The following is a 19,298-nucleotide window of genomic DNA, read 5'->3' as shown; positions in this document are numbered from 1 at the left end:
ACCATTGATGAGGAAAATTATTCATTTGGAATTAAAACTGAATTTTCTATTAACTAATACCTTTTCAATATTTCATGAATTGTCCACATTTTTACACACTCGCACACAAACACTATGAAGTAGACTGATATATTGATTGGCACTTCAAATCTTGCATCAGCTTCAAGACACCAATCAATTGGGGAAAAAAAGCCAAAACAACAAAGTAAATGTAGACTTAACAACAGATGTATTGTTTATGAGCAGAATTGCAGCATTGTAGTAAAAAATGTTTGCCCCAATTCCTATTTTGTGCTTGGGCTTCCATTAATGGTAGTAACATTTATGCAAAGCTGCTATTAGCAAGGCTGCGATATTAAAAGCAGGTTATATTGAAGCAGGCATATGGAAATGTTTCTTTTACTTCGTATAAGATGTCAATTTGGTCAAGCACTTCAAATGCACATGTATGCTATATATGATATACAAAGCAAATTAAGTAAAGACGACATGAAATCAGCTTACAAACACTGAGTTTGTGCTGTGTTTGCAATCAATTACATATACTGTGTGTTTTATACAGTATAAACTGTATACACATACTAATAAAAAAACAGTACAAGGTAGATTGGTAGTATGCCATTGTAAACACACCCATGAAGCAACTGTGATGTGCCCTTGTTATTCCACTCATATCAGTTCAAGTATTAATGAAACATCCTCAAATTGTGATGGTCATGTGGGCATTTTAAGGAAAGCTAATGAGCAGTAAATCTCCAGTGTTTGGGGGTCCGTTGATGCTTTGACCTGTATTAAGCATGGGCTAATTTGTAGCATGTAGTATTGCAAGGATCGACGGCAAGAGGTGGCTAAGGTGTATGCTTATATAGGGCAGGGCAATGGGTCCACAATCATATGAGACTAAGTGCTTAAATGTTCCCTTCTCTAATATATGCAGATATATTCGCTCACATAGGTCTTGATGAAATTCAGTAGTCCATCCCCTCATCGCTTTCATACCAGTCTGAAGGAGCATCAGTCCCAAAGTAACGGTCCCCAAAATTACCTGCAAAACAATTGTAATTACGATATATTTGGGGGAGTCCATTTTTTCTATATTTTTGTTAATGGAACAATTGAGTGAGAAGTGAGAAACTGCTGAAACTCACACTCAGGCCCATCCAAGACACAGATGAGTTTGCTTCTTCATCAAAACAGAATTGGAGAAATGAAGCATTACATCACTTGCTGACAAATGGATGTTCTGCAGTGAATGGGTGCCGTCAGAATTAGAGTTCATAATCAACAAGTAATCCACATGGATCCAGTTCATCTATTTTAACTGCTTCCAGCAAAAGTACAAATCCTCTATTCTGTTTTCAGCCCAAAACAGTATGAAATATGTTGGTGGATATTGATGTGAGACTTTTCGGAGATCATTTGTGGATTATTGTGATGTTTTTATCAGTTGTTTGGACTTTTGAAGGCATCTATTCAGTGCAGAGAATTCACTGATGAGCAATGCAAAATTTTTCCAAATCAGTTCTGATAAAGAAACAAACTCATCTAAATCTTAGATGGTCTAAGGTCACAGGAATTTCATATTTTTGTGAACGATTTCTTTAATTAACCTGCTCTTACCAATCCCTGGAATGATGTGAAACTCATCGTTGACATTTTTATCCACGGCAGTGGTGATGATGCGCACTTTGGGAAAGGCGTAGGCCACTGAGTGGACACCCATCTCTGCCATGAGCAGAGAGAGCAGGAAGATCTTATCCTCCTGGACATCATGATCCTGGAACAGATGAGTTTGTGAATTACCCTGATTTAAACCTGACTGAGCACTGACTAATTTAGTTATCAAGTGCAGGAAAAACATTGTACATAAGACAATCTATCTAATATATAATGTATATCACCGAGTTAGAGTGGTGTATGTAATGTAATGAAACATTTTTGGAATAAATGAATAATTTTGTATTTAATGTTAATGTAATATCATATAAAGAGTTTAAATTTAATAAACACCAGGAGGAACCATAAAGTGCAACAGATCTATATATTTCCAAGTAGCCATGTTGTTAACAGATAGAAGTACTGAACCAAGGCCAGACAGACACCCATATCCTAAGTGAACTTTGCTTACAAAAAAGGGAGCAATTTGGTTAGGATTGTTGTTTTTTTCATATACAAGAGAGGTCAAAGATCATGTAGAAATGCGATTGTGTTGGGGTGTTTGTTGAAACAGATCAGATCAGGCTGACATCTATCACTCACATTAAAGATTCAGCATAGTGAGATGTCGACATTTAGTCTACACCTTTTAAAAGGATCCAAAATCTACTCCACAATGGCCAGGAAGTATAAATGTTTCTGTGCACAATTGGGAATTTTACTTCAAATTAAATAAATAGGATCTGTCTGCTGAGGTGCCTTACAAGCAAGACTCTGACAGCCATGAGAGCTGCCGCTCCTGTAGAGACAGTGCTGTCCATCAGGATAACGTAGTCCTCACTGATGTCCTTGGGCAAACGGAGGTAATGGAGCTGAGGAGGAAATTAGACCATAAGACATTCATAAACTAAGCAATGATTTATGTGACATTACTGTGCAGAAAACACTAAACTTCTAAAACAAAAACAGACATAAACAACCTTAATGTAAAAAAGGACATCAAAGGAACTTTGAGATGAAAGAAATGCAAATGAAAACACTACAGCTGAGTATGAGTGAGATACACATATATATATATATATATATATATATATATATATATATATATATATATATATATATATATATATATATATGAGAGAGAGAGAGATTAATTATTAATAATTTTACTGATATAAAAATTTATCATTAAATATATATTTTTCGTACAGTTATTTGAATTTGTATAACAAATTATATAAATCACCAGAGTGCATATAAATAAATATAATGGTTTCTTTCTTACTAAACTTATTACAATGACAAATTAAAAAGCAGGGTCCTTCAGGAAATTGTTTTGTGATGCAAACAATAGTGAAAAAAAAAAAAATCACATTTCTGTAAATTAATAAGACTCATGTCATTTTATAGTCGCCAGTGAAATGGTACAAAATACAATAAATATATTTATTTTAACACCAAGTCATAAACCATGTTATTTTTGCTGAAAAACAAAACAACTATAAGCATACTACTAAAACATAATATTAAGAAAAGCTGATCAATGATAAACATAACCAATTAATTAATGACAGAAATCCTGTCTGGCACCCCAGCATAAAAGAAAACAACCCAAAACAAAGAGAGTGTGAAAACATTACAAACTGCAAAAACGGAAAATATTAAAATAAAAGCTAAATAAAAAATTTGAATAGATTCTATAATAGTACATACAGCTGAACGACATACATAAAGTGAATATACAGCTAGAGGGAGCTGTATGCAATCCTCAAACAAATACCTGCAAACTGACATCCATCAGCACAGAGCTGTTGAGTTTATCATGTACATCAAGACACATGTTATATGTCAGGTGAGAAGAGGCACAGATCTTAAATCTGGCCAAGCACAGCGGTGAAACGGACCGTGACCTGACTATTATGCAACGAGTAAATCATGCGCTCCGTCTCACCAAGGCTGAGAACACAAGGACACATGACAAAACGGACAACTTATGGATCAGGGCTTGTTTATAGATGTGTCTGTCAGTTGGATGGGTGAAGATGTAATACCTCGGGCTCTCCTGTGTCATGATTAGTCTGAATAAGGATCTTTCCGAGCCGAATGTCCTTACAAACAGCCATCAAGGCCTGTTCCATGGTCTCTCCTGCCCGTAGAATGGACACACCAGTAATCTATCAAACGAACAAACAAGAAGCACAGGTGTAAAGTCCTGCTGTACAGATAACTATGGAAATGTATTTCTGCCATGGAATAAATTTTATATATATTCAGACATTTTTTCTCACAATTTTTAATTTATATTTCACATCTCAAACTTTTTTTCTCAGAAAAAGGGAAGACAAATTTTTTTGTGAGACAAATGTTGCCTATTTTGTGGCAGAAAGAAAAAATCTGAATTGTGAGATGTAAAAAGGGCTGTGCAAAAAATCGAATGCGATTTTCATGCGCATCTCATCAGTAAAGATGCTCCTGTAATTAGAAGTATATCTCCAGCATGTGCGTTCAGATCAAGGTTGCCAGGTTTTCACAACAAATCCTGCCCGGTTGTTTCTTAAAACTAGTCCAAAACTAGCCCAATCGCGTTTCCGGGAGGTTTCCCGATAAAAATTGCTTCCTGGGGTTAAAATATAAATTTTTTGGAAGGGTTGCCCGGGTAAAATTCGCATTTTAGGGGCTAAATATCACGTTATTGGTATTGGGGTTGCTTCGAAACCACTGACATGAAAAACAACCACAGACTTGGCAACACTGGTTCAGGTGGAGCGGCAGTTACTACACAGAGCTGTAGTCTACCGACAACTAACACAAAATCGTTTTCAAAATCGACAAAGAATCGCTTGCGATTTTAACATCGATTTTGTGTAGATTGTCAGTGAATTACGGCTCGGTGTAGTAAATGCCACCAGTGTTGCCAAGTCTGTGGTTGTTTTTCATGTCCGCAGATCAAAGCAACCCCAATACAAATAATGTGATATTTATCCCCAAAAATGCTAATTTTACCAAGGCAACCCTGCTAGAAAACGTTATGTTTTAACCCCGGGAAGCAATTTTTTATCTGGGAACCTTCCTGGAAACGCGATTGGGCTAGTTTGGTTAGTTTGAGAAGCAACTGTTGTGAAAACCTGGCAACCCTGATCTGTACACACGTGCTGGAGATATACTTCTAATAAAAGGAGCGTCCTTACCGATGAGATTTGCATGCAAATCGCATTCGATTTTTTGCACAGCCCTAGACGTAAACTTGGAATTTGTGAAAAAAATCTGAATTCTGCATTTGTAGAACTGCGCGAAAAAAGTCTGAATAGTATTTCCTTTTTTATTTTTTTATGGTTAATAGAGGTTCACGTAGAAAGACAACTCATTTGACATTATTCACAAAAGCATGAAACACATTTTAATCTTCTAATAAACAAACCCTTTTCCCACTCAGCCTCTTCCCTTCATATACGGTTCCTTGAGGAGTTTCAACAGACACCGGCTAAAAGAGAAGACCAAATAAGAATCAATGATCATTTATTATTATTATTTTTTTTTTTTAAACTAAAATTACATAAAACAAGTGCTATAATCTTGAATGAAGACTTGCTTCACTTCACATCATAAAAATGTAATTTGTTCATGGGGGTGCTGCCTACACTCGTATGTATCACCAATGTATGACCAATAACCAGAGCTCATAATATCAAAAACAATGTTGAAAAAAATCATAGTTGATCATTAATGGCGGTCCACTCACCTTCAGCGGCAGAAAGGACAGGGCGTGCTCTATGAGAAGCCTCATTAATCTCTTTGAATAGAAAATAAATTCATCTCGACTGGTTTCTTTATTCCTGAGGGCACAGGGGACACAGTCAATAATACACAACGGAGATGATGTGTGTTTTGGAAGAGTGTATGATACTGTGTACAGAAACCACTTCTGAGAGTTTAGATACAGTGAGAAAATCCTTATTATATTTTAATTAAGTATAAGTATAAAAAAATTGCATTTGTTTAAAGAACTTTACGGTAACTTTTAATCAGTTAAATGCATCATTGCTGAATAAAAGTATTATATACTTTTGAAAGACGGATCAAATCAATCAGTAAAATTTTACATAAAACTTTTAAAACACCAAGAGTGTGTGTGTGCTATTTAAGTATTCACAACAACAGTCATTACTCACGTCATCAGCATCAAATTATCCTTCAGAAATAAGTCTAATATGCTGATACTCCTTATCATTATCAAAGTTAAAAACAGCTGCTTAATACTTATTTTGATCAGTTTAATGTGTCCTTACTGAATAAATTTATTTCTTTATACGGTAGTGCTTGTTTTGATTTTCTTTTCAGTTTTGAAGTGTTCATAACAGCAGTGAGGTCATACCTGATAATAGTGTGCATTCCTCGGACCTGTGGGGTGCTCTCCATGACACTCAGGGTCTTGGGTAAAGGTTGACCCTGATGGGCAGATGCCAGGGCTGATCTATATCCCACACAGACATCAAACGTAAACATTCCACAAGTTGCACACAAGCAAACAAAACCAAACTTTTTGTTAATGGAAAATAGACAAATATAACAATATTTGACTTTTTCCCAGTATGAATATGGTTTGTAGAGCTGATGTGAGTTTGAAGTGTTATGGTAGCAGGTCAAGGTAAAGTCAAGGCCCTTTCACTTCAAGTCAGGATTTCCATTATCAATAAATTTTCAAATAAAACAATTGCATAATTACTCATTATCAATGCAAAGACCAGTTTTACCCCAAAAACAAACCTCACTGACCAATAAGACATTGACTTGGGCTATGTGTTGACAACCTTTTAATATCATAGGTTTCTACATACAAGTGTGTGCATCATCAGACTTGGTGTGAACAGGCCTTTAAATTAGAAGTAGACAGAAGTGAGGGTTTTGCAACCAAAGATTTGATGCATAGGAATTATAGAAAAAAAAACACACACGTAAAGGCAGGATTTTCATGATGCTTTTTCACATTGTAAAAAAGTATTTCTGCATATCACAGAAGAAAGAAAAATATTTCTTTACTTCAGGCAAAAATACTTCAGGCAGAGTAAATGACAGTTCTAATTTTAGGTTAAACCATTTCTTTAAACAGTGAAATAATATGATATTAAATAAAACCAACAAGATGTTAATGGACAGCCATCACTGCTCTCTACAGTATACGACCTACATTACTGACCGATTTGAGACAGTTAATATGCGGCAGCTAAATTTCCTTCATTGTGGCTTCAGCTTTAGCAAACGTCAGCTCACAATCCCATACAGAAAGACACGGTGTCCTAACCAGTGTGACGCGACAAGAGCTTTGTCTCCACTAAACACAAAACCGCTCCTCAGCATTACATGACGAAAACCAATAAGATACGAACAGGGATTTTGGACCAATTGGATTTCTACCTATGCAAGGCCAAAAAAATTAAAACCAAGTAGTGGACAAAATGTCTTGTCACTTTTCAGAGGCAATGATGGTTAGGACACTGTGATGGATTTATAAACTCATTCTGAAAGTTAAACATACACAAGCTTAAACGTTTTTTCAAACAGTAATACTAGTAAAAAAAAAAATCTAAAAGAGCAGAACAGGTTTATCAAGTAAGGAAGGACTGCAGAGGATGGATCCAAGAAAACAAAATAAATCAAAAAAAAAAAAAAAAAAGAGGATGCAAGAATTTATCCTCACATATCCCAGCGGAGTTTCCTCTGAAGAAGGAATAAATGTTCATTGGGAGACATTGATGACGAGACAGAGAAAAGAGAGAGGGAGGGGGAGAAAAGAACACGACCTGATTAAAGTCTATACAGAACAGACGGACACATCACAGCCAGGATGAGCTCAGGTCTGGGTCGTATATCAGTGGTTTTCAGCTGAGGTGCTGTTGCCAGTCTAAAATGATAAAATGACAACAGATGTCTCAATACAGAGACCCTAATATGCATTATCAGAGGATTTCACAGTATCTGAAGAGCAAAACCACTGAAATAGGCCCATGACTGTGTTGGCAACAGCATCAAAATAACACAGTGGAGGTGGAGACAAAAGATACACAGTGACGCTATGGTGGGGGGTTTTTTGGCTCGCAAAGCTTATTTATAAATATATTCTGTCTTCATATCAATTTCACGCAATTCATTGAAGTCATTAATACACTGTCCATTTAAATGTTTTGCTTTGTTGATAATTTTGGCCAAAATATTAACATTGAAATTGAAACAAGCACTACCGTTTAAATAATGCAAATTTAATGTGCGCAGGGCTCTGTATCCATTTATACTGCAGCCTTTACATTCAATGTGTTTAATGTAGACCATAGCCAGAGCTATGCTTTTTTTTTTCCCCTTTTGTCTCCATTTGCATCTCTGCAGGTTTAGGGAAAAGAAAGAAGAGAGAAAGCACAGCTTTAAAGAATGAAGGAAAAAGAGATGGAAGGAAATGAGGGGAAAAGCAGCCATACCTCACGGTGATTTCACGCTGGATGGTTAGAGCAATCGGTTGAGGGTTTAGCAAGTATTTCATTGCAAACACACATAGGAGGAGAGAAATAAAAAAAGAAAAGAAAAAAAGACAAACTCATGAAATGAGATATTCACTCAGAAAAGCCATTCCAAACAGTCAGCCCTCACCCTCTCCATGGTATGCTGGGAAAATAATTCATGCCACTGTCAGCTACTCTTACTCCCTATATTTAACCTGATATAATCACATTCTTGCAGTTTTACACAATATACATCTATGCCTCTTTATCAGTGTCACTGTATAGCTGTAGAGTCATGGGGTTGTTCAGATACCACATATATAGGCACTAAATTTTACATTGTAATAAATTTTACGTTGCTTTTATCACACCAGGTTATTTTTTTTTTTATATATATATAAAAAGGGGGAGGTGATTCTTTAATAAAGAAATAAAAAGAAGTGTTTGAATTAGGGAAAATCTTTTGAATTAATAAATGAATAAATTGAATATATTATTAAAGTACCGTAATACAGTTATTATTTATATAATAATTTATGTAATTGTGTGGTTACACTCACCATTTGATATTTTAAATAAGAAAATAATATAGATAGCTTTATACATTGGTCAGTAATTATCATTTCATTAATTTAATCAATTTCTTAAACCAAGTTCCAATGTAATGGCTGCTACCTAATCTGTCATGTTAGCAAGTTGGTTTATATTTTTTCTCTTATGAAGCAAAATATTTTAATACCATCATATCCATCACACACAACACTGAAAACCCACGTCACACATTACACAAAACAAAATGTAAAAAGTGCTCCTAATTGAGGAAACATTGTAAAACTTTTTTAAAATTTTTTTTTTACATTTGCAGTACTTTGAAAGTTTTTCAGTTAAAGTAGTCTCTGTACCTAACACAGAAAATCTTTCAAATCTGACCTCTATGATGAGAAACCCAATGCGGCCCTGTGTCTTTAAAGCATGATATCTTCTGCACAAAAGCACATGGTTCATTCATTAGTTCTAAAGATCATTCCTCATTGTGACTGATCGAGTAAAAAACTGAAAATCATTTCCCACCTCAGGATAATTCATGACTTTATTCAGCCCGCCAGGCACAGAAAACGATTACATTTCAAAGAGGCACTAAACCCTTTTTGTGGAATACATCTGCAATGCATGCACATGAACGTCACTCAGACTTAGCCAACAGTCAAAAGGCTAGTCACTATTTTTTGGTATGAAAAGCCCACAGATGCAATCAATTCCCAAAGGAAATGTCATTATTTTAATTTTTTATATTGTGCCAAATTATATTGCAATTAATTTACAATTCTATAAAGGAAAAGATGGACTGTAAAATTAATATATCAAGATTACAGGCCTTGTCTTTTCTTGTTTGAACCAATGCACATAATATTTCTAACAAAATTTTGTCACATATAGAGTATGACCACCAGAGGGCATACTACACTTATACCATGGCACGGGCTTCATATGCACACGCATGCAACATCTGTGCGAGTATTAAGAGCATGTGGATCATCTAGCAGGGAATACAACATGCATCTTGGCCATTCTCAGCACTTCATTTTACACAGACCAACTAATCATTCTCACTCGGTCAAACAGATGAGAATGAGGAGACATTTTTATTACATTACCTTTTCCAGCTGACTGTGAACATGTTGAACAATCAGATCCAAGGCTACGAAGTTTTCTCCACCTGGAGAAAAATGGAAGGGGACTGTTATAATAAAGCATATAATAATCTAAAAATAGAGAGCTTTCAGAGTAACTGTTTACTGCTGAACCAGCATTAAGGGCTATTACAACTGTATAATGTCTCTGTTATATATACAGAACTTCAAAAAATAAAAAATAAAATAAAAAAAAAATCAAGGTGAAATATTTTTAGATCACCTAGTAATTAAATTTCTTAATATAAATATTGCTTAACACCATAAAAGACAGACAGTCTGGTAAAATATACTTAATAGTCTGATATCTCACAAAATGTTTGGCACCATTTTCCAACTTCACATACCTCTTGGGACCACAATATCTGCAACTTGCACAGTGGGTTCGATGTACTGCTCAAACGCCGGCTTGACAAATTTGTTGTACTGTTTAATGACGCCTGCAATGTCACGCCCTCGATTCGTGATGTCCCTCTTTAAGCGCCTGACTAGCCGGATGTCTGAGTCTGTGTCTACAAACACCTTCATGTCTAGGAGCTGAAGGACACACAGAAACAGAAATACATACAACAAAACGTCAAACAAACTGACAACTTGTGATAGACAAACACAAAAAGTGTACATTAGAGCTGCAACAAACAACTCTTTTAATAATGACAATGCCAAATTGCAACCAAGTCACATTCAAATATGTGCAATCTGGTGCATTTTGAAGGATTTAATATAAAGTTACTTAATATAACTTGCGCACACATTTTTCTGCTGCAGTTCTTTTGTGGTTTCTGGAAAACTTATATTTAGCTATGGATGAATTAAATAGTTTAAAAGTGACAGAAAAGACATTTATAATGTTACAAAAAAATTCAACTTAAAATAAATGCTGTTTTTTTTCTTTCTTATATGAATCCAAAAAGCTAGGGGGAAAATCTATCAATGTTTCCAATAAATAACGTTTCTTGAGTAGCAAATCAACATATCAGAATGACTTCTGAAGGATCACATGACACTGAAGACTAAAGTAATGATGCTGTAAAATTAAGATTTGCCATTATAGGAATAAGTTACATTTGAAAACATTAAAACAGAAAATTTATATTTTAAAATGTAATTTCACAATTTACTTTATACTGCATTTTCCCTTTGAGCATAAGAAATTTCTTTAAAACAAATTCACCAGCCCCAAACTTTAGAAAAGTAGTGTAGTTCTTCATCTAGAATTTGCTGCTTAACTACAATATTTTTTGGCGGGAGAAAAACTTTAACAGAAGCATATACCATTGATTAATAACCCTCATTATTCTCCAGCCCAAAGTGATACTGTCTCTCCTCGACGGTTCTGTTCCTGTTACTGAGAACACGTATCAGAGCATTCAAAACGATAGGATAGTGAATGGATAGGATATAAAAAAAAAAGCTGCTCAGTAAAGAGGAAGTCAGGATCAATCAAAGCAATGTAGTGCAGCGTGACGCCAACTAGCCAAGATGTACCGCTGGTGCTGACACTGACGCTGAAAATGGATATCATTCAGTGAGTCCACATGATATGGCTAAGGCATTACATTTCAGGGTAACCATAAACAATCCAACACCCTTAAACAGCAGTGCCAGCAGCCCTGCCAACACGAGGTATAACTTATAAGACTTTGTGTGCAGCCGTGCAAGAAACACACATGAATGGGGTGAAAGGTCAAGTGTATATCAACTTTTAAAGGACAGGAATACATTGCTCACTCTTCCTGAAATTAAAATGGAGGTGAGCTGTCACTGTATTCACAAAGACCTGCAATGAGAGTGTTAAACTGAAAACCCTTATCCATTCATTAGCCGAATCTACCGTTTTAGTTTCATTCGTTCTGCGGCACATCTGCTGCACGCTGCTTGTAAATCACATCAGGATGAACTGCTTTGCCAATGTGTGCACAATAACCCCCATTTTAATTTGTATAGATTTCCAGACACCTCGCGCAGGGAAGAATCGAAACCCGGCAATTGGGAACCGTCAACGCAGGCGTAGATAAACACCGCCTATTCACTTCCTGTGACTGCTCTTCACCTTCATCATTAGAGAGAGAGAAGAATCGGTCATCTTCATTGTGTGAGGAAAACAACAGGGCGCAGGAGGAAAAGAACACAGGGAGAAGCCGTTTCGATAGGACCAGGCTTTAAGAACAAGATTTTACATATCTATTCTTCATCCAGAGATTGATTTTCTTATCTTAAATGATAGAAGAGACAACTAGAACTTATTATCTAGCTAAATATTAACTAGTATTCATGTATATGAGCGAGACAGAGACGCTATAGTAGAGATCCATTACCAAGCAGCAGAGACAAACCAGGCTATGAGAAATTTCCAGGATCATTTCCCTGAATATTCAAAAGAAAAAAATAAGAACTTACAATTTAAACATGTTAATGAAGACTTCTTTTAAAATATTTTTGCATTACAATTTTAGAATATATATAGAAAAAATGGGGTTAATAAAGAAAATAATACTTTCATTCAAGAAATTTTTAACGAATCAATCTCATGATGGAAATACAGTAATAAAACATCACAATAAGACAATTTTGAAATCAGCATAAAGAGAACATCAAAAACCATCATGCATACTTCACTTTTTTTTTTTTATTCCCTATTTTTTGTAAGGTTTGCCATAATAATAGACTACTGAGACCTGTGGTTTTTTTTTTTTTTTTTACACTTTTCTTTAATCTAGACACAGAAGAACACAGCCATCTGGATTTCAGCAATGCATTATTTTATTTTACTTCCTGTCATTACAAATCTATCTTTCTTTTCATTTGACCTTATCTTTTACACCTCCATTTATCCCTCTCTGCTTTATGACTCCCATGATGCTCTTCTATATCTCAGGCTATGAAGCTTTCCATTATTCTTCCTCTCTTTCTCTTTTACTGAAAGCCCTTTGTGATATTATAAACCCCGGTTAAAGGTGATAGCGGAGAATTATATAATGTCCAGTGTGACAAGTTTAATATGTGAGGCTTACCTTTAAAAGCTCCTTGTTGGCAAAAGCCAAGATTCCCTCAAATATCACAACGTTGGCCCCATAGACAGTTTTCTGAAGAGAGGAACACAAACCAGGAAAAAGAAAAACAATGTGATGTTACAATCTAATCTAAAATTAAATAATTAATTATCAGAAAAGTTAAAATGCATTAATGAAATAGTCAATTAATTATAGCATAAAGAATTCATTTCTGTAAAAAGATTACACAAAAATAAATGTACACAAAGTGCCCAAATGCCTTATACTATTTTCCACTTTAAATATGGTGTTAATAAACGGAGGCAGTGTAGGGGAAGAGACTGTGAAGTGTGTGGTGATGCATTTCCTCCATGCTCCCCTGCTTCAGAATGAAGGGAACCCTGATGGTGTCATGATCCCATTAAGACAGATGCACTACCGTGAGACTTCCCGTCAATGGCCATTCATTCGGTATTGATCAGCAGCACGAATGTCCTGCTGCATACGCCTCAGAGCCTGAGATCTCCCTTTATCGCTCATTAGCATTACAATCCATTTAAAAACAGAGGAAGATCTTCGCCACCTTAATTTTTAGGAAGATAATAAAAGCAGTGCAGCTCCTAAAGAATCATAAATACCAAGTCTAAAGTAACTGTAGTTACTGCTACTGCTTTACTTCAGGAATGAAATTACAAATTCCCTATAAAGAATAAAAACGGCCATAAACATTGTTCTCAGTTAACAATGCAAGAGTGTCATTGACAGCTTTGTAAGAGTGTTTTGGAGTTAAATTATATCTATAAAGAGATAACTATATAAGAATCAGATTAAGAAAGTAAATCTAACATTAATTTACAGTAAAAAAGGTTAAATGTTCTCAATTATATTAAATTTAACAAACCGTAATTACATTGCTGCATCACATTTAAAAGTATGAGTCCAAAATTTTTTTATGCGTTTTTTTCATTTTTAATTTTCATATTTTTCATTCTTTCCTATTAAAATGCTTGCTACGGATGCAAAATCGCATGAAATCAAACCTAAAACAAAATTTTTATTAATTTATTTTTTATGACGGACAAAACTTTCGGAGGCAGTGTGTAAACATGATTGACACAACGTCATGTCGTATTTATTTTTTAACGTGCAAAAATTTCAGACAAGAATTTCTGACTCGGTGTGCAATGACATTTACTGTTAAGTATTGTTATATGCTAAAAACAAACAACCGTAAGTAAACTTTTTTTTAGGTTTATTTTCCCTGAGACTCAATACTTAGAGCATCCAAACTATTTTTGCAGTTTTGCTTGGCAAAGCTAGGGATGCAGAAACTACATAGCTTTTTTCTGGAGGAGAAAACAAGGTAGTAAGCCATCTATACAGGCTCATGCATACTAACCAGACAATCACACACATGCTTACCCACTCCTTGCGACGACTGTGACTGGTGAAGTCGTACACTGGCACTTTAATGCTTTTGCCCTTTTTCAGTTTTCTCAACACAGTTACCAGCAGTTCAAAATCAAAGGCATCGGGATGATCAAAGTTGTACTCGTTTCTTGCCGCCAACTCCTGCTCCTCTTTACTCAAAACCTGCAAACAGGAAGAAAATAAGATTACAGTGAAGATTACACTTTTCAGTGGTGAAATGCTTTTCCAGAAATGTTAAGGTTGGCATTAACAAAAAGGAAACTTTTCAATAAAAGTCCCCTGTAGACTTTCCGCCATGGAGAGAAACAGACTGACTGAACCACTTAAATAGACCACTAATAAGCTGGAGGATATGAAATTATATCAAATTAAGGATTAATGAGTAGATCCTACAGGGTTTCAGCTCATCCAACAGGGGCAAGAGCAATTGATATTAATGCTTCAATAGTTTCAACACATGAAGAAGTTTCATTTGAAGTACTTTAATGGTACAGTGGTCTGCAAATACAACTAGGAGTACTGGAGCAATAATACCACCAATGAAACAAGTTCAAAGCAGATGTATTCAGGCTGGGTCTTCTTGAACTCAGTTGTGAAGTACCTTGTAGAAAGAGTCCATAGAGAGCAGGACAACCCAAGGAACATCGAGAGCCTCTATGATCTTATTGGCCACGGTGGTTTTCCCAGAGGCACTTCCTCCACACAGACCTGCAGACACAACAGAAGCTGCAGCTTGTTCAAATGCACAAAATGTCAATATTTTGCAAACTTCTATTTTCACAACAAACATAATTTAGCTGCTATGTTAAAATAACATTTGAAAGTTTAAGAAATGTACACATAAGACAAAGTATTTTTTTTATTAAATGTAAGAAAAAAAATAACAAAAAGGTTTTAGATTTGATTTACATTGTGATTTACCATATTACTTCAGAACCACTGAATAATATGATAATATAATATGATGTAATAAATTACCAGAATCTGTTCAATCAAAATATACCCACAAAAGCATTGGAAAATTGTTAATTTTCATGCATAATTATGACAGACATACAGATATAATTAACAAACTTGAATTTAGTTATGAATTTTATCAAGGTAACATTTTCATTAAAAAGTGGCTGTTAAGTAAATCCCCAAAAATGTATGGAAAAAAGAGCCACTCACTCAAAATATTATAATAGAATATTCTACTATAATAAATAAAGATCATATATAAGGTTAAAAAATAATTTTTAATCTTAAACATAATAGGGGAAGGGGATAGCTCCAAAATAAAAAGTCTACTCAGAAAAAAAAAAACTGATTATACAACTCGTCTGACTGTAAAGTCAGTCATGCGAGACATTATGCTGACCACTACATTTTCAGATAATAAAGTGTGAGGTATCACATAGGTTTCCAGAATAAAAGTCTATTATTAAGAAAACACCATTTAAAATAAGATACGCCACCAGTGGGAACAACAAAAGGCTTCTTGTTGTTATATGGACTACAGTCACTTAAAGCTGCTTCAATGTTGTTACGTCCTCTCTCGCCTCTCTGTTCATCTGACCTTTGTTAAAGGAAGATCATTCCACTTGGGTGGATTTATTAGTTTCTCTCTAAAAGAGCAAGCAGGGACGACAGCCACACCACACTTTTTTTTTTTTTTACAGGAATAATTGACTGGGCACATCCAAGTGTGAAATTGTAACCCATAGGACAGGCTCTGTGTGAGTAATGGATTGCATACTAATGACCTCAGAGCTCAGTCCTGACAGAACTCATGTTCTCACACACGACAAAAGAGCAAGGCATTCGGATACTAAAAGTTTCACAAAAGATTTCAACCTTTGTTTTAAAGATATATAAACTACTGTTCAAAGTTTGGGATCATTATGATTTTTTTTTTCCAAGAAATGTATACTTTTCTTTTGCATAATTTGTGTGATCAAACAGAAGTAATATGCATACATGTTGTACCTATTACAAAAGCTTCTTTAAAGGTGGGTCCCAGTAACATTGTACCAGGGTGGACGTCCTGCGGTGTAGAATTGTCCTCTTATTCGTCCTCAGAAGTGGAGGCTCTGTTTTGCTTTGGCTGGTGGTCCGTTTTCGTGGGGGACAGCGAAGGGGTCAGGGGACATCTTTGTTTCATAAGGCCATCGAGAGAATCCTCGCCACTACCACAAAAACATAAATAAATGCAGGTTGAACACAATAGAATTTGCTTAAAGAGCCACTGCCATTTAGGAAACATAATGTGCAAACATTTGTTCATGTCACACAAGCTCAATTAACATTCATCAATAACTGATCAGTTATCAATTAACAGAGCGAAATGTAAGTTGAGTGTCCATAGTGCCATCAGACATGCCTTTGAAATCATGAATGGCCCCATCTGACCCGAGCACAGTCATTACACACTGTTCATAGAGAGCTTGAGGGAATCTGGGTCTTTATGATGCCCTCAGAAAGAGCTGCTCACATGATGCTTTCTGTTAGTGTGGTAGAGGACTAAGACCTTTCTTTTTTATCCTGTCCAGGAAACCACTCATCTGCTCAGTCAAACCTGAAGCCTCATTTGAGTAGGCTCTCATCACGTGGACACTGGACACTCACTGAGCTAATGTATCATCAATGTAAAGTACAGTCCATTACACAATGACGGTGCTGAAAAGGTCAGGATGTTTGCTTTGACTTACAGACCAGGCTTACATGGATTAAGCATAGTTCACATGAAATTATATTGTTGGTGATGTGATGTGTTGTATAAAAGCTGATTTTTTTTTTCAGCAGCCATTACTCAAGTCTTCAGAGTCACATGATCATTTTAATAATGCTGATTTAGTGCTCAATACAATATGTAAGGTTAAAAAAAGAAAATCATAATATTTTAAGATTTAATACATACACACGATATTGCCTAAAGTATTGGGAGACCCCCTTCTAATGAACAGGATTGACTCCTTTAGTAATTTCCAGGAGTGGCAAATCTTAATGTTTAAGCATATAATGATATTCTAAGGAATTGTGCACTTCTAATTTTATAGCAACAGTTTGGACAGGCAAGGTTAAAAAAAAGAGACGGCTGATTTTAATTTAAATGAACTGTTTTAAATGCAGATCTTGAGCCAAAAACTCGCCACCAAACACCAATGACTTGTACATATGGGTACAGTCACATCAGACATTTCCAAAACTGTTGCTACAGAAATGGAAATACAATTTTTAAATACATTAAATATGTTTTCATCTTTATGCCACAGTTTTGGAAGTGCCTTTTTCTTTTCTACAGAAGGGGCATCCCAATACTTTTGTCCATTTACTCTAGTATGTACAAATCATTGGTGCTTGGTGATGAGTTTTTGGCTCAAGGTTTGCATTTAAAGTCACACCAGAGGTGTTCAGCTGGGTTTAGGACTTGGCTTTATGCACACCAGTCAAGTTCTTTCACACTGACTGAATCAATTATTTATTTTTGGACCTTGCCTTACACAGAGGCATTGTCATGTTAGAATAGAAAAAGTCCTTTCAAAACTGTTGCTATAAAATTAGAAGCACACAATCCACTAGAATATCATTATATGCTTAACATTAAGAATAAATTACTAAAGTAGTCAAACCTGTTAATTAGAAGGGGCTGTCCCAATACATTTGGCAATATATTATATACATTTAAATATATTCTATATAAAGACTCTAACAAGAACAATTATTAACAACAGTGCACCTATTATAACAAAGCACCAAATCAGCATATTAGAATAATTTCAGAAAATCATGACACTGAAATCTGGAGTAAATGGCTACTGAAAAAGTCAGCCTTGCCATCAAAGGACAAAATTAAATTTCACAATATTACTGTTTTACTGTATCTTGGTAAACATAAGAAATCATGAACATAAAAAAAATCTTAATTATCCCAAACTTTTGACCTGTAGTGTATACGATATTTATCTGTCACCACACACTTAAACCTGCTTAATTATCTTAATTTAAACACAACACAGAGCTCAGCAATGTTTTTGCTTTTTGACAAAAAAAGTGAACAATATGAATGAACTTAAGAATTCAAAAATGTAATACTGTCGTAAATATATCTGATCTGGAAACTGCTTTTAATGTAACTGTATTCAGTCCCTCTTCATGTCTTCTCCATTGTTTCGAGCTGCAGAGATGCCACGCCAGCAGCTCCAGAAAACACAAGTGCTTCTGTTCTGCTCATTCTCTATATGCTCTAGAGTCTAGACTAGAGATCTTAACCAGTCTAAAAATACAGGAGTAACGTTAGCAGACAAACTGTTTAAACACTAGCGTCGATTGCTGAACTGTAGGCACTGATCAACACAACACTGCCCTTTATTTATCAACCGGGTCACACCAGAACATTAACAGAGCTCGAGAGGAACTTGATCTACTCACCTGTCAGATCTAAACATCGATTGATCATCCTCCTCTCCTTCTTTCTGTTGCACCTGAACATCACTTTGGCTCATTGTCATCGCCATGTTTGTGTGCAGCTAACGCGCGAAAACGCGTGTCCGGAAGTGCGTTTGCGTCATACTTGAGATCATGGGGCGCCTTGCGCATAGTAAAAACGAATGATCTTTGCTTTATAAATATATATATATATATATATATATATATATATATATATATATATAATATATATATATATATATATATATATTATATTATACACACACACACACATACTGACTGACTGCAAGCTTGTTATATATATATATACAGTATATATAAGTTACATATACATGCTCACTGTAAGCTTGTTTATATATATATATATATATATATATATATATATATATATATTATAATATTATATATATATATATATATATATATATAATGCTTTATAATGCTACACATTACGAATATGTTTCACAATTGTTTGTTTTTTGTTTAATTACATGTTTTTTTATATTAATACTTTTGTATTTCGTATTTTTTTTATAATAAAAAATCCGAGGGCGTGTACGTTAATTACCATTTAATGCCAGGTATCATAAAAGGTATATGCCACAGGTGTG

At 35.0% G+C, this 19,298-nt stretch overlaps 1 protein-coding gene across 1 annotated transcript; it reads right to left on the bottom strand.

Moving 5' to 3' along the window:
* Window positions 1-907: 907 nt before the first annotated feature.
* Window positions 908-18,816, bottom strand: LOC113120423 (uridine-cytidine kinase-like 1). Its single transcript, XM_074559973.1, is given in 18 exon segments — window positions 908-1,045; window positions 1,621-1,777; window positions 2,421-2,528; window positions 3,708-3,830; window positions 5,075-5,137; window positions 5,396-5,489; window positions 6,029-6,127; window positions 8,124-8,140; window positions 9,800-9,861; window positions 10,183-10,372; window positions 12,850-12,921; window positions 14,251-14,421; window positions 14,861-14,967; window positions 16,228-16,252; window positions 16,254-16,295; window positions 16,297-16,365; window positions 16,367-16,427; window positions 18,670-18,816. Coding segments are annotated over 18 exon segments (1,623 nt in total). The 5' UTR covers window positions 18,756-18,816; the 3' UTR covers window positions 908-968.
* Between the last annotated feature and the right edge of the window lie 482 nt (window positions 18,817-19,298).

Source organism: Carassius auratus, chromosome 20 (assembly GCF_003368295.1).
Source record: "Carassius auratus strain Wakin chromosome 20, ASM336829v1, whole genome shotgun sequence".
Classification (NCBI taxonomy): domain Eukaryota; kingdom Metazoa; phylum Chordata; class Actinopteri; order Cypriniformes; family Cyprinidae; genus Carassius; species Carassius auratus.
This window is presented reverse-complemented; position numbering and strand designations above follow the sequence as displayed.